The following is a 13,238-nucleotide window of genomic DNA, read 5'->3' on the forward strand; positions in this document are numbered from 1 at the left end:
TCCAGATATTAACAATGATGCCCTCCAAAACATGCTAGACCTAATACAGTTAAAAAAAAAAAAATCTAACTACTGCTTTCCAATGCAGGATGAGTAACAAATATTTTTAAGTATCTGTACATGGTTTCGAGAAATATATTTTGCTGCCCTCTTCCACAGTTAAATTTAATATGTACGTTAGTATTTTTTGCTAACACCAATATCTTTCCATTAATAGCATTTAAAAATGGGTGGGTATTTAAATAGCACTATTCATTGGAACTAAACTGTAACATCATCTTTAGCCAATGAAGATTAATAGAAAGAAATAAAAGGAAGCCAAATAATATGTTACTCTCTACATATCTGATTCTTTCAAATCTCTGTATCTTTTGTAAAAATTAGCCATATTTTCTAACTAATATCCAAATTTAAGACAAGGTGCCCAAACTGCCTTAAAACAATTAACTCTTTATTTATCCATATGGGAGCAACTAAGAAAATTATCTTTATTGTCTTTAAAGTAAGGATCTGTTATATAAAAATTACTAAAATTAATTATATTTCATGAAATTAGTTCAATGCACAATCAAAAAAAAATCAGTAACTCTCAAACACTGGACCCATAACCCAGATATAAGACAGATTTGTAATTTCTCAGCATTGCATCAAAATTGTATACTTTACTTACCAATCCCACAAATGTTACTTACACACCATAAAACTTCCAAATGGTATTTAGTTAAACTAATTAAGTTAATTAATTAATTAGCTAAATTAATCCAATTATTTAGAGTTTCAAAACTAAACTGTTATATCTCAAAAATTCCTAAAAACTATTTTGGAATAACAACCTTCATGTTAAAAATAAAGATTTTGCCTAACATAAATGTACAGATTTCATCCTAATGACTCTGTGCAGTCCTCAGTTGTGTCTGACTCTTTGCAACTCCATGAACTGTAGCCCACCAGGCTCCTCTGTTCATGGAATTTCCAGGCAAGAATGCTGGAGAGGGTTGCCATTTCCTTCTCCAGGGGATCTTCCCAACCCAGGGACTGAACCCACGTCTCTTGTGTCTCCTGCATTGGCAGGCGGATTCTCTACCACTGTGCCACCTGGGAAGTCCTATCCTAATGATTATAACAAAAGTAAAACTATACGAGTTCTTGATCTTGTGAGAAAAGGTTTTGACTATATTAACAGTGTTTATACTGGGATTGTAAAAACATTTCAAATCCAAATAAAAATGCACTCCAAATATCAATTTTCACGATCAGGTGCCCATCATGACAGCATATTCTATTATTCAAACCAGTAACAACTAATTGAGAAAGTTTGCGGTCAAATCAGAAAATGTTTTGCTAAGAAAACATGCCAGCTGGCGAATATCTGAAGGAAGTTCAAAACGTTCAATGCTTTAGTTCTCTGATGGACATGAGAAGGACTGTATTTCACAAGAATAAAACGAGAAAAAGCGAGTTACACTTATCAGAGTTACTTGTATGATTATTCAAAATTTTAAATAAACTTTACATTTTTAACTAACTGGAATTCTTGTTATTGAAAGAGAAAAGATAGAAAGTTTACCTAAGAGCATTAATTGGATGTACAACCTTGAGTAAGATACTGAAATCCCTGAGTCAGCTTCCGTGGTTATAAAGTAAGATTGTACAGATTAAATAACACCTGATAAACTGCAACCAATCAAAACTGTCAGTTTCCTTTCTCTTTTCTTATTCAATGTAAAATAACAGTTTATTGCCAAACGGGTGGTAGATAAATATAATACAATTTTTAGAACTGTTTCTTCTTATTTGTTATGTCACTATTGGATCATTTTCAAATCTGACAGTCAACCACAGGTGCTATGACAGCTTTCCACAAAGTTATAAAATTAGTATCTTTGTTTCATTCAAAGGAATGTTCGTACGGTTCTTAAGGCTAGTTAAGTTGAAAAATAGCCTTAATAGGGCAATGGCCAGACAAATTTAAACTATAGAACCAATCCCAAAGAAAGGAAAGGCTAAAATTTTATTTGCAATGTAGTAATGAAGTTATGGAGAAGGAAAGGCAATCCACTCCAGTATCTTGTCTGGAGAATCCCATGGACAGAGAAGCCTGGCAGGCTACCGCCCATGGGGTCGCAAAGAGTTGGACACGACTGAGCGACTAAACAGCAACAGTGAAGTTATACATATCTGCCATATAATGAAGTCAAAAATCCTCAATGAATCTATTATAGGTTAAATCTTTAGTGGTATAAAACTGATAGAGATGTGTCACATTATTTAAGCTAAAATATCTCCCCTGCTCAGAAAATATGCCAAAACCCTGAAACCCAAAGGTTATTTTCTTTCTCCCCACCAAAGCAGTTAAGAACACAAACACACCAATAAACAGACTAACAACCAGGTATTCAAAGGTTTTACCATAGTCAAATTCAGTTGTAAAGACTATACTTAAGGGACTTCTATTCTTAAACTTCAGAGAATTAAAAACCTAAAGCTCAAAGCACAGGATGGAAAATATAGATGAAGGATATGTGCAACCAAGTCCACCTTACTATCTGCTACATGCGAACACACCTGCAGGCAGGTGGATGCTGCATATTGCCAAGTGACAAAGTCTAAGCACAGATGGAATGCTTGAGCTGACTCTGCACACGAAGAGGTAAGGCAAAACTGACCCACAATCCACCATCTCCATGCAAACATGCATATATACACACGGATTGCAAAAAGTTCAGTTGCATTTCATCTTTCCTCTTCTTTCCCATCCAGAGCCTGAATTTTCAGTAAATTAAGAGAATTAACAAGTAGAAAATTAACAAAGAGAAAGAGATCTTGAGTGAACTCTACACAGGCAAATCCCAAAGAAAAAATGACTTGGATTGAATATTTTAATATGTCAAAATTTTTACAATGAGAACTAAATTTTCTTCAGGGTATATTTCACTTAGCTTGAGGATATATTTTTAATTACTCATAAACCAACAAAAGAGGTAATCTGAATACAATGTTTGATTCCAGAACACCCCTCCTCAATCACTATACAATAATGATTCTTAATAATTTCATTTTCTCTCTCTTGTTTTCGAGTGCATGGTCACCAAGGTTTAACCTTCAGCTAGCCCATTCCATTACAATATTACAATATCCTTGTAATCTATTATTTACCTTAGCACCATTTCTCCAGATCACTAAAGAAGGACATATTCTTTTTTAAATACTCATGCAGTAAATTTCGCAAGATTTGGAAATGAATTGCCAAGGGGAACAAAGGAAAGAGGCCCTGTAATGTTCCTTGGGTGTCCAGTTTCAGTGACTGAGAAACAACGGAAGGTTAGGTTGGTAACTTCAAGGAGCAAACAATGTAATCTACCTTTAAAAACTGATGTGGACAGTAATGGAAAAGCAAGATAAAATGCTCAGCAAGTACTTGACCAAACCAGAGTAAGACTCAGTAGAGAGGCTGACAAGAGTACATCATGAGAAACACTGGGCTGGATGAAGCACAAGCTGGAATCAAGAATGCTGGGAGAAATATCAATAACCTTAGACATACAGAGAGATGGCACCACCCTTATGGCAGAAAGTGAAGAACTAAAGAGGCTCCTGATCAAAGTGAAAGAGGAAAGTGAAAAAATTGGCTTAAAGCCCAACAGTCAGAAAACTAAGATCATGGCATCCGGTCCCATCACTTCATGGCAAATAGAAGGGGAAACAGTGGAAACAGTGGCTGACTTTATATTTTTGGACTCCAAAATCACTGCAGATGGTGACTGCAGGCATGAAATTCAAAGACACTTGCTCCTTGGAAGAAAAGCTATGACCAACCTAGATAACATTAAAAAGCAGACATTACTTTGCCAACAAAAGTCCATCTAGTCAAGGCTATGGTTTTTCCAGTAGTCGTGTACGGATGTGAGAGTTGGACTATAAAGAAAGCTGAGCACCAAAGAATTGATGCTTTTGAACTATGGTGTTGGAGAAGACTCTTGAGAGTCCCAAGGAGATCCAACTAATCTATCCTAAAGGAAATCAGTCCTGAATATTCATTGGAAGGACTGATGTTGAAGCTGAAACTCCAATACTTTGGCCACCTGATGTGAAGAATTGACTCATTTCAAAATACCCTGATGCTGGGAAAGATTGAAGGTGGGAGGAGAAGGGGACAACAGAGGATGAGATGGCTGGAAGGCATCACCAACTCAATGGACATGAGTCTGAGTAAACTCCGGGAGTTGGTGATGGACAGGGAGGCCTGGCATGCTGCAGTCCATGGGGTCCCAAAGAGTCAGACACAACTGAGCGACTGAACTGAACTGAACATAAGGGAAGTATATCCAGTGAACATGATAAATGGAGCACACTGAAAGATATCGACAAAGTGTACAAGAGAGCATCTAAAATACAGTAGAATTCTTTTCAAAGAGTAAGAAAGAGGCAAAAATAAGTCAACAGTAAAATAAGCAAGGAAGCCTGGCACGGGGTACCAAAGAGATGGACACGACTTAGCAACTGAACAACAAAATAAGCATAGGATATGAATAGTTTAAGGAAAAGATACCTCAAAAGGTATCCTTTTAAAGGTGTACTTAAGCACCATTTAAAATTCCTAATTTTTAGGTGTTAAATTATTCTTCCTTTTTCAAAATGATGGTTCAGTCACTATTTTTTCTCAATGGCTTTATGTGCTAACATGAGAAATATTCAAATCTGTCAATGTCCAATTTGAGAGGGAAATTTTACTAGTATATGAAATTCAAGTCTGGGAACTACTCACATATAGAATTAAAATAATTCATCAGAATGTCATTTCATTATCTAGCCCAATAGACCCATTGAAAACATTTTACCCTTCAAAAATTTTCTTCTCTAGTCAAGATAATGCTAAGTCTCCTGACCATTTTCAAACCATCATGATTTTAATCCCCCTGGATGCTTCCTCTGAACTGATTATCTCCTTCCTTCACCACTTCTTTAAATTCTTCCTATCCAAAGACTTCCCTCCTTTAAGTATATTATGTAAAGTCCAAGAAGACTTTCCTTAGGACTCCAGCCTACATTCATCCTTCTCTCATCTGAACAACTCTCAACCGTTAGGTAGAGCTTATTCTAAACACTCTTTTGGCCCAAGCCAACTGTGCAAAAACCACTTCAGATTAAAAATATTAAAAGGTTGCTTAAAAAAATAAGACAATTTCCAGGGTCTCAGTAAAGGTTCAGGAAAATCAGTGTCCAAGATTAGGGCACAGGAGCCAGTACTTTCTAAAAGCCCTCCCAAGTGATTCTGCTTCACAGCATGGCTTAGGAATAATTAATCTATACCACAGAGTCTGAAATGAGTCATGAAATACTTGGATTACATTTAAATAAACATTATTTATGTGTGCCTTCTAGAACATTTTGCAGAAGTCTTACTAAAATAATTTTTAACCATAATAATCATAATAGTTGTATGTTTACCTTAAAATTATAAATTAAACATCAAATGTGCACATCACACATTAAATTATACATATAAGAGCTTCAATTTTGACAAATTAACAAATCATTTCAAATCCAATTGCAATATTTTGACATAGACATGCAGAGGCACTTGTGAATATAGTACAATGACATTATCATAGAAGGACACATATTGCCTAGAAATTAATGCAATTAAGCTTATTCAAATGGGCAGCAACCAAAATTCACTTTTTAAAAAAAGTTAACCTAAATACAGTCTACTAACCTGTTTGTTGTTCTCTGCCATGGAAAGCTGCAATGCCAAGAGCATGGAGTCTGCACCACACACAGTAGTTCTCTCAGAGTTACAAAGAGTGTGCCAGTTCATTCTGAACTCTTTAATCATATCCAAGATAGACTTCTGATTAAGCCCAGCCATCCTCTTAATGTAGGACAGAATGCTATGTTAAAAAGCCATATTTTAATTAGAAAATAATATTTAACATGTGTAAGGAAGGAGAGTAAGAGAAAAATAGTGAACAAGAGGTCACTTCATATTTACTACGACTGCTTTTAATTAAATTTAGAAAAACAGAGTAATACAACTTCTACCCAATCATATTTTTCTCTCCTTTAGTTTCCTTAAACCAAATCTTGTAAAATAATGAAATCCAACCATCGATCTGAAAATTAATACAAAACAGATAAAGGCAAATTCTGCAAACATGATTATAGACACAAACATAGTGAGCTGTATTTTTAAAAATATTTATTTGGGGAGGGGGGACCAGGATGGGGAATACATGTAAATCCATGGCTAATTCATTTCAATGTATGACAAAAACCACTGCAATGATGTAAAGTAATTAGCCTCCAACTAATAAAAATAAATGGAAAAAAAATATTTATTTTGAGATAGATGGTAATATCTATGGCAGAAGACTAAACAAAGAAAGTCAATTTCCTCTCATCCCTGTATTATCCCAAAAGGCATGGTCTATTTTCAACCCCTTTGAATCTGGGTTAGCCTTGTAACTTGATTTGATCAATAGAATGTGGCAAGAATGACATCACAGGAGTTCCAAGCCTAGATCTAGTTCCCAAAGGCCGATGCAGAAAGAGTTAATGTGGCAGGCCAGACTACTATCTTTTAAAAAGCATGTTTACAGGGTTGGCCCTTGGTTGGCATCTGGGAACTTAAGATTTCAGGAAGATTTTCAGTAAGAACGGTTCATTGCACTTAAACTAATCGTACAAACAATATGGCTTATGCTGACAGGCTTTTCTTTTTAGTCTAGAATTTGGGAACATAGATATCTACATGTTCAAACCCCAGTAAAAAGCCTGGGCACTGAATCTCTAAAAAAGCTACCCTGACAGACAACATTTCATGTGCTGGGAGAATTAACTATATCCTGTGTGACTCTCCTAAAAGAAGACTTTTGGAAGTTTGTGCTTTATTTCCCCTGGAGTTCACCCCCATGTACCTTCTCCCTTTGCTGATTTTGCCTGGCATCTTTTTGCTGTAATATATTATAGCATGAGTACAACTATATGCTGAGTTCTTTGAGTCCTCTTAGCAAATTATCCAACCTGGGGTAATCTTGGGGGCCTCCTGACACAAGCCTACAGTTTTAGCTCTTACTTTCTCACTACTCTCAGAATACCATATGAAGAACTGCAAATTAGCCAGCTGGAAAGGCTCTGTGGAGGAGAACCAGCTGATAGGCACTCCAGTTGATAACCAGCATCACGAACAGACATGTGAGTGACGCTATCACAGATTATCTAGACCCAATCAACCTGTCAGATGACATACAGCACCCGAAATGATCCTAGACAAGACCAGCAGAACCACATAGCTGAGTCCAGCCCTAATCGTTGATCCTCAGAATCATAAACATTTAAAATAGCTGTTGTTTAACGCCACTTCAACTTCAGAGTGGTTTGTTACACAGCAATAGACAACCAAAACAATAATTGCTAATATTTAGAAGGTTTCTTGGTGCCAGGTACTTTTCAAAAGCTTAATATTTACTACCTCATTCAATCTTCACAAGAGTCCTGAGGAAGGTCTGTTATTATCTTCATTTTACATCTGAAGAAAGTGATACCCTATGCTGCTGAGTTAGCAAATGGCCAAACAAACCTAAATTCAAGACGCCTAACTCCAAAAGCAGTGTGCTTTTACATCACTACACCTTTTTTTTCCCTACTTTCTTTTAAGTACCCTAGTCTCCAACATAGTCACATGCCATTATCTTATTTTGGGTATTTTACTATTCACATTCAATCAATTTACTCCTCTGTTGTCTTTTTCTTTTTTTTTATATGACATAAACAGAATCCAGGATGTTTACTAGGTATCTCGGGTTTGTATGATTTAAAAAAAAAATGGGTATGTGCCATTTACGAAACAATAATTTGCAGACATAATCAGGGATGCAATTTAAAGATACAGGTAGAAGACTATAAAGTATCTACAAAAATACAAATCCAAGTAAACAGTAAAATTCTCTTCAAAATATCACCTTCATCTCTTAAAAGAAAAAAATATAAAGTGAAGAAATAAAGTTTCAGTAACATGATCAGTTTCCCTAGAATCAATCTTTAGTAGTAAATTATTTACTGGTATTATTTAAACATACTATGAGTTCGGATTGCTAAGAATGAAAACTAATCTGGAATTAGACTGTTCTGAATTCTGGCTCCACCACTTACAAGCTGTGAGAACTCTAAGTTATGTCACCTCTCTGCCTCAGCTTCCTCATACTGAAAACAAAAATAATAACAGTACTATCTGAGAGGGTTTTGTGAAAAGTAAATGACGCAAGTACAAGATAAGTTTTTAGAACAACGTCTGGCAGATATAAAAGTCCATCTCATTCAGGAGTCACAACACTTTTGGAAAGGTTCCAACAGTAAACATTTGAGGCATTCAGGACATAGAGTCTCTTACAACTATTCAAACTTCACCTTGCAGGATGAAACTAGCCACAGACAATACATAAACAAATGAGCACAGCTCGGCTTTAGCAAAACTTTACAGAAACTTAAAGATCACAAAATTTTCACATATCATAAAATATTACTCTGCTGGATTTTTTTTTTTTTTCAACCAACCAACCATGTAAAATCCATTCTTAGCTCATGAACTGGCTGCAGAAAAACAGGCAATGCCACCAGTTCGCCAAGCCTCTAGCCTTGATTCTTTCAGTAGCTAGCTGGCTGCGTGAGCCCAACCAATAAGCCCTGACTGCCTAGGAAGAGGTAGAATACTTCCAGAAATCAAGGAGACAATGACTATGCAAGTATTCTGAATGTCAGGCTGCAACATACAAAGAGTAGTAGAAGATAGCAGCGATAATAAACACTTGTTTTTATCATTTGGATTCCAAGCTGCACTGAAGCAAATAAGGCAGGAAAATGTCACTGGGGAGCCAGTGTGAGATGGACAGAAGAGACATACCAGGGTCCCCATTTACTGGCTGTGTGTCCTTCAGTATTCAAAACCTCTGATGAGCATAAATTTCTTCATCTGTAAAATGGAAAATATTATTTCCTTGTTCATAAAATTAGGAGACGTTAGTGAGACAGTAAATAATCGACCTAGTGCTGGGCACTTAGGAGGTGCTCAATATAAAAAGGGCATCGTTGCTGCTCATGGAATGCAGGTCCTAACAGTTACTTGGGCGGAAGTAAAAGGGAGAGGACTAAAGCGGAGTTTACCTAAGCCTGGTTTCCTGCCTAACTAACTAATCAAGTAGGGCTCTGTGGACTTTATTCTTCCAGTCAGCAGATGATCCCTCAGCACCTTCCAGCTCCATTAATGGAATATAAGAACTCTGTTCAACACCCCCAGACCAAAATCGGGCCCCGGAGCAAAAACACTGCACAAATATTACTCTAGGCAACCACATGGCGCTGGGCTGTTACCGAAAAACCCTCACAAGTCGCAGCTTAAAGCATGCAGACGGGCGAGAAAAGAGTGACACTCACCTGGCTCGGGGAGGTGCAAAATCCCCTGAAGAAAGCTCCCGCCGGCTGCACAAGGGCGACTGTTTGAGAGATAGCGGGTTTACATTTTAAATCTCGCGGGAGGGCCCGGGAGCCAATCGCAGCTCCCGCCCTCTGACCCGGAAGCAGAGCCGGCGCGCGCCGCAACAGCCCAAGGTGAGCCCCAGTAAGGCTCTCGCCGCTTCCAGGCGTCCTCCGGTGCGTATCGCGCGTGAACCTAAGGGGCATTCCTGCTCGGCTGCCGGCCGCCACGCGCCTCCACTCTGTCCCTGGGAGTTCCTCCTCTCCTCGGGCCGTTCCCCACCCCTCTTCCTTTCGACCTCGGGCTCCGGGAGGTAGTGGCGGGGTCTCGCGGGATTTGCCTGGCTCTGGAAGAGGTGTCAGGGCTATGCGTGGACTTCCCTTGTTTCCTCCCTCCCCTGTTTTGGCAATTTTAGAGGGGCAAGTCCAGCCCGCTTTGCACAGTGAGACACTGAGACTGTAATTAGACTGGACACTGCTTTAATGAGCAGTTAGAAACCGAGTTTCCTGATCTGGAATCTTTTGCACTTCCGACACCGCTGCCTTACCTGTTGGTCACTTTTTACAACTGTTTAGTCCCAGATGCTGACTTTTAAGGTTACTTGGTTATAGACTTCCCGAGGTGGAACTCATATGATTTCTTAGTAAATACTCAGCAGATATTTGATGTGTTTGCAATCAAGCCCAGCTGTTTTCAGGACAACTCCTACCGTCCCATTAAAAACAAAAACAAAAAAAAGTGACCTCTTCAGAATCTATAAGTCTCATCTGGGCATGCTACTTTCAGAATGCACACCAGGCCATGAAACGTTAGCTGAAGTTTTGTGCCTAGTTTTATGAATACTATTTTGTATCCCATTTTGGCATTCCTTCCTCCAGATTGTATATTTTGTATCTGCTTATATTATAGTACTGTTCACACTGAATCATAAATAACCCTGGATTGTGAGCTCCGTTAAAACAGGCTTTTGTGTTTCTCTTTCTTATACTGGTGTCCAACACTTAGGAAAGTCTCACATTCTGGCTCCTCTTATGAGACTGGCAAGCTAGTTAACTATCTGAAGTATCGATTTCTTCATCTGTAAAAAGGGGACCATAGTAACTCCCTCTCAGGTTTGTGCAAGTATTAGGCATGGTAATATTAGTAAAATACTTAGTGGTGGCACTTGGAGGTAGAGCTCCATAATGTTAATGATCATTAATTTTTTGAGTATATTTCCTAGTAGTGAAATTCCATCTTTAAGTACTCCCTGTCCTTTAAATAAGCTAAACAGAATTTTGTAGTTACTTACTCTGCAAGTATCACTCACAAAGTAGTTGAATAATTTTTTTTTGAGCTGCCTGTCATCACATCCTAACACTTAGATGGTTTCTATCTGTTTCTGTGCTATAATCCACAGTTCTGTGACCTTGTCCAGTAGAAGGCTGTTTTTGCAGCTGCACAAGTTTTGCCATACAAGATGAAGCAAGATGCCACAAGAAATGCTGCCTACACTGTGGATTGTGAAGATTATGTGCACGTGGTGGAATTCAATCCCTTTGAGAGTGGGGATTCGGGAAACCTAATTGCATATGGTGGCAATAACTTTGTGTTCGTCGGCACCTGCACATTTCAGGTTAGTGTACAGAACTGCCCTGAGTGACAGTGAAGATGTTTCATTGATGAGAAGATTTACACAACCTTGGGCAGTTTTCACTGAACTTTGAAAGCATATTGAGCTTAAATGTAAAAAAAAAAGTGAGATGAACTACTGAGAGAGACATTCTAGTAATATATGCCTAATATTTGTGCAAACATTGAATAAGTATTGAAAAAGAAGGATACAGTTGACCCTTGAACGACACAGATTTGAACTGCATAGTTCACTTATAGATGGAATTTTTTTTTTTCAGTAGAAAATACTAGGATACTATAGAATCTGCAGTTAGTTGAATCTGCACATGCCGAGGAACTGCCCACAGGGAGAAAAGTGAAGGTATTAGTCTCTCAGTGGTGTCAGACTCTTTGTGACACCATGGACTGTATAGCCTGCCAAGCTCCTCTTCTGTCCATGGAATTCTCCAGCCTAGAATACTGGAGTAGGTTGCCATTCCCTTCTGCAGAGAATCTTCCTGATGCAGGGATCTAACTGGATCTCTCCCATTGTGGGCAGAGTCTTTACTATCTGAGCCACCAAGGAGGCTTACACCTGGATTACACCCGGATTTTCACCGGTGTGGAGACTCATCGTCCCAACCTCTGTGATTCAGGGGCAAGGCTATATACATGTATAAGGCTCCCCTTATGCTTCATGATTAGAAATGGAATGTTCTAGTAATTGAAGGTTATGATTAACTATACATTGTTACGTACAGGGAAGATACCAATTAAATGAGATCTGATTAATTACTAAATCCAGCTTTTCTGTATTCCACTTTGACATAGAAAAAAAACAAACTAGTAGTATTGAGAGCTTAGAAATGATCTTCCAGGAGATTTTGTGGCTGTGATGATACCAGCTTTCCTAGTTGCTCTCATGCTTTTTATATATCTAGAGTATACAGAGTGTGAGATCTACTAATTGAACAGGCAGTTCAGCATAGTCTTTAAGACCATGAACTCTAGAGCCAAAATGCCTGGGTTTTTGTTCCTGCCTGACTTTACCTCTTAATAGCTAGGTGACCTTGAGCAGGTACTTAACCTCTCTTTTATAAAAATGAGAACAATTATACACTTGACTCTTAAATATTGTGGAGGTAAGGGCTGCCGGTGGATACAGTCAACATCCAGGTGTAACTGTAGTTCCCTCATTCCTCAATGGATTCCATCCATAGCAAATCATATAGTCCTCTAGTACGTATGTTTTAAAAAAAAATCTGCATATAAGTGGACACAGTTCAAAATCATGGTTTTTAAGCGTCAACTGTACTTCACAGGGTTTTGTATGAATGTCATAAGTTAGCGTGTACAGTTCCTACATAGTATCTGACACATTCAATACATATGACTGTCATCGATTCAGTCAGGCACACTCAGGCACAGCCCCATATTTAATGGTGTGGCACACACCACGTTTTCTCACAGGAAAGCTAGTTCTGCGTGTCAGAGAGAATTTGAACAATGGGAGGTCAGCCCTCCGGAATCTCCGGTTAATCCTTTGTTTATCAGAGTGTTATTTATGGAACACTATTTCCCAGATTAAGTTTAATCAGTGAGGTAATTTGAGAAGGCAATGGCAGCCCACTCCAGTATTCTTGCCTGGAGAATCCCAGGGCTGGAGGAGCCTGGTGGGCTACTGTCTGTGGGGTCGCACAGAGTCAGACATGACTGAAGCAACGTAGCAGCAGCAGTGAGGGAATTTGGCAGTGACCAATTTTCAAAGATTTTTAAATAACTTTATCACCAAAGTGATATAATAAATATTGTAAATATTATTTCCTCTTTTACTGAGGAGGCAGTTCAGTATCTTACAGTATTTTAACATCATAAATGCAATTTGGCATTTTACAGTGGCATAAATGTATTAGGTTATACACAGCTAGACTGCATGTATATTTATCCTAAAGAGAAAGTATGAATTAAAAGCTTCTGTTGGTTGGTTCTTACAGAGAGTTCTTACATTATCCCACATTGCCTCTTAGGGTTGGGATAGGAATTTCTAGCTTTTAGGCTGAATATGACCCTCAGCCTGATCTCAGCTGGACCAGGTTAGGATCTCATCAGATTAGGATCATAAAAAGTCACATAGTTAGGAGAAATAATACAACACACTCTTGAAAAAAACTGAAGG

At 38.2% G+C, this 13,238-nt stretch overlaps 2 protein-coding genes across 6 annotated transcripts in view; one reads left to right on the forward strand and one right to left on the reverse strand.

Annotated features, from left to right (window-relative positions):
• The window catches only part of PARPBP (PARP1 binding protein), a 66,627-nt gene extending 57,117 nt beyond the window's left edge, over positions 1-9,510 (reverse strand). For 3 of the 4 annotated variants that reach the window (XM_020880897.2, XM_070454047.1, XM_070454046.1), the window contains exons 1-2: positions 9,430-9,500; positions 5,717-5,891 (exon numbers count right to left, since the gene is read on the reverse strand). In XM_020880897.2, the coding sequence (XP_020736556.2) occupies positions 5,717-5,869 (153 nt within the window). In that variant the 5' untranslated portion in view covers positions 5,870-5,891; positions 9,430-9,500. Of the gene's footprint in view, positions 1-5,716; positions 5,892-8,899; positions 8,969-9,429 lie in introns of all 4 variants that reach the window. The other variant, XM_070454045.1, reaches the window with a different exon arrangement.
• Positions 9,511-9,570: 60 nt separating this feature from the next.
• Positions 9,571-13,238, forward strand: part of NUP37 (nucleoporin 37) — a 42,573-nt gene continuing 38,905 nt past the window's right edge. Inside the window, exons 1-2 of one of the 2 annotated variants that reach the window (XM_020880920.2) lie at positions 9,571-9,645; positions 10,869-11,084. In XM_020880920.2, coding sequence (XP_020736579.1) covers positions 10,929-11,084 — 156 coding nt within the window. In that variant the 5' untranslated portion in view covers positions 9,571-9,645; positions 10,869-10,928. The remainder of the gene's footprint in view (positions 9,646-10,868; positions 11,085-13,238) is intronic. The other variant, XM_020880928.2, reaches the window with a different exon arrangement.

This window comes from Odocoileus virginianus, chromosome 23 (assembly GCF_023699985.2).
Source record: "Odocoileus virginianus isolate 20LAN1187 ecotype Illinois chromosome 23, Ovbor_1.2, whole genome shotgun sequence".
NCBI classification, from domain to species: Eukaryota; Metazoa; Chordata; class Mammalia; order Artiodactyla; family Cervidae; genus Odocoileus; species Odocoileus virginianus.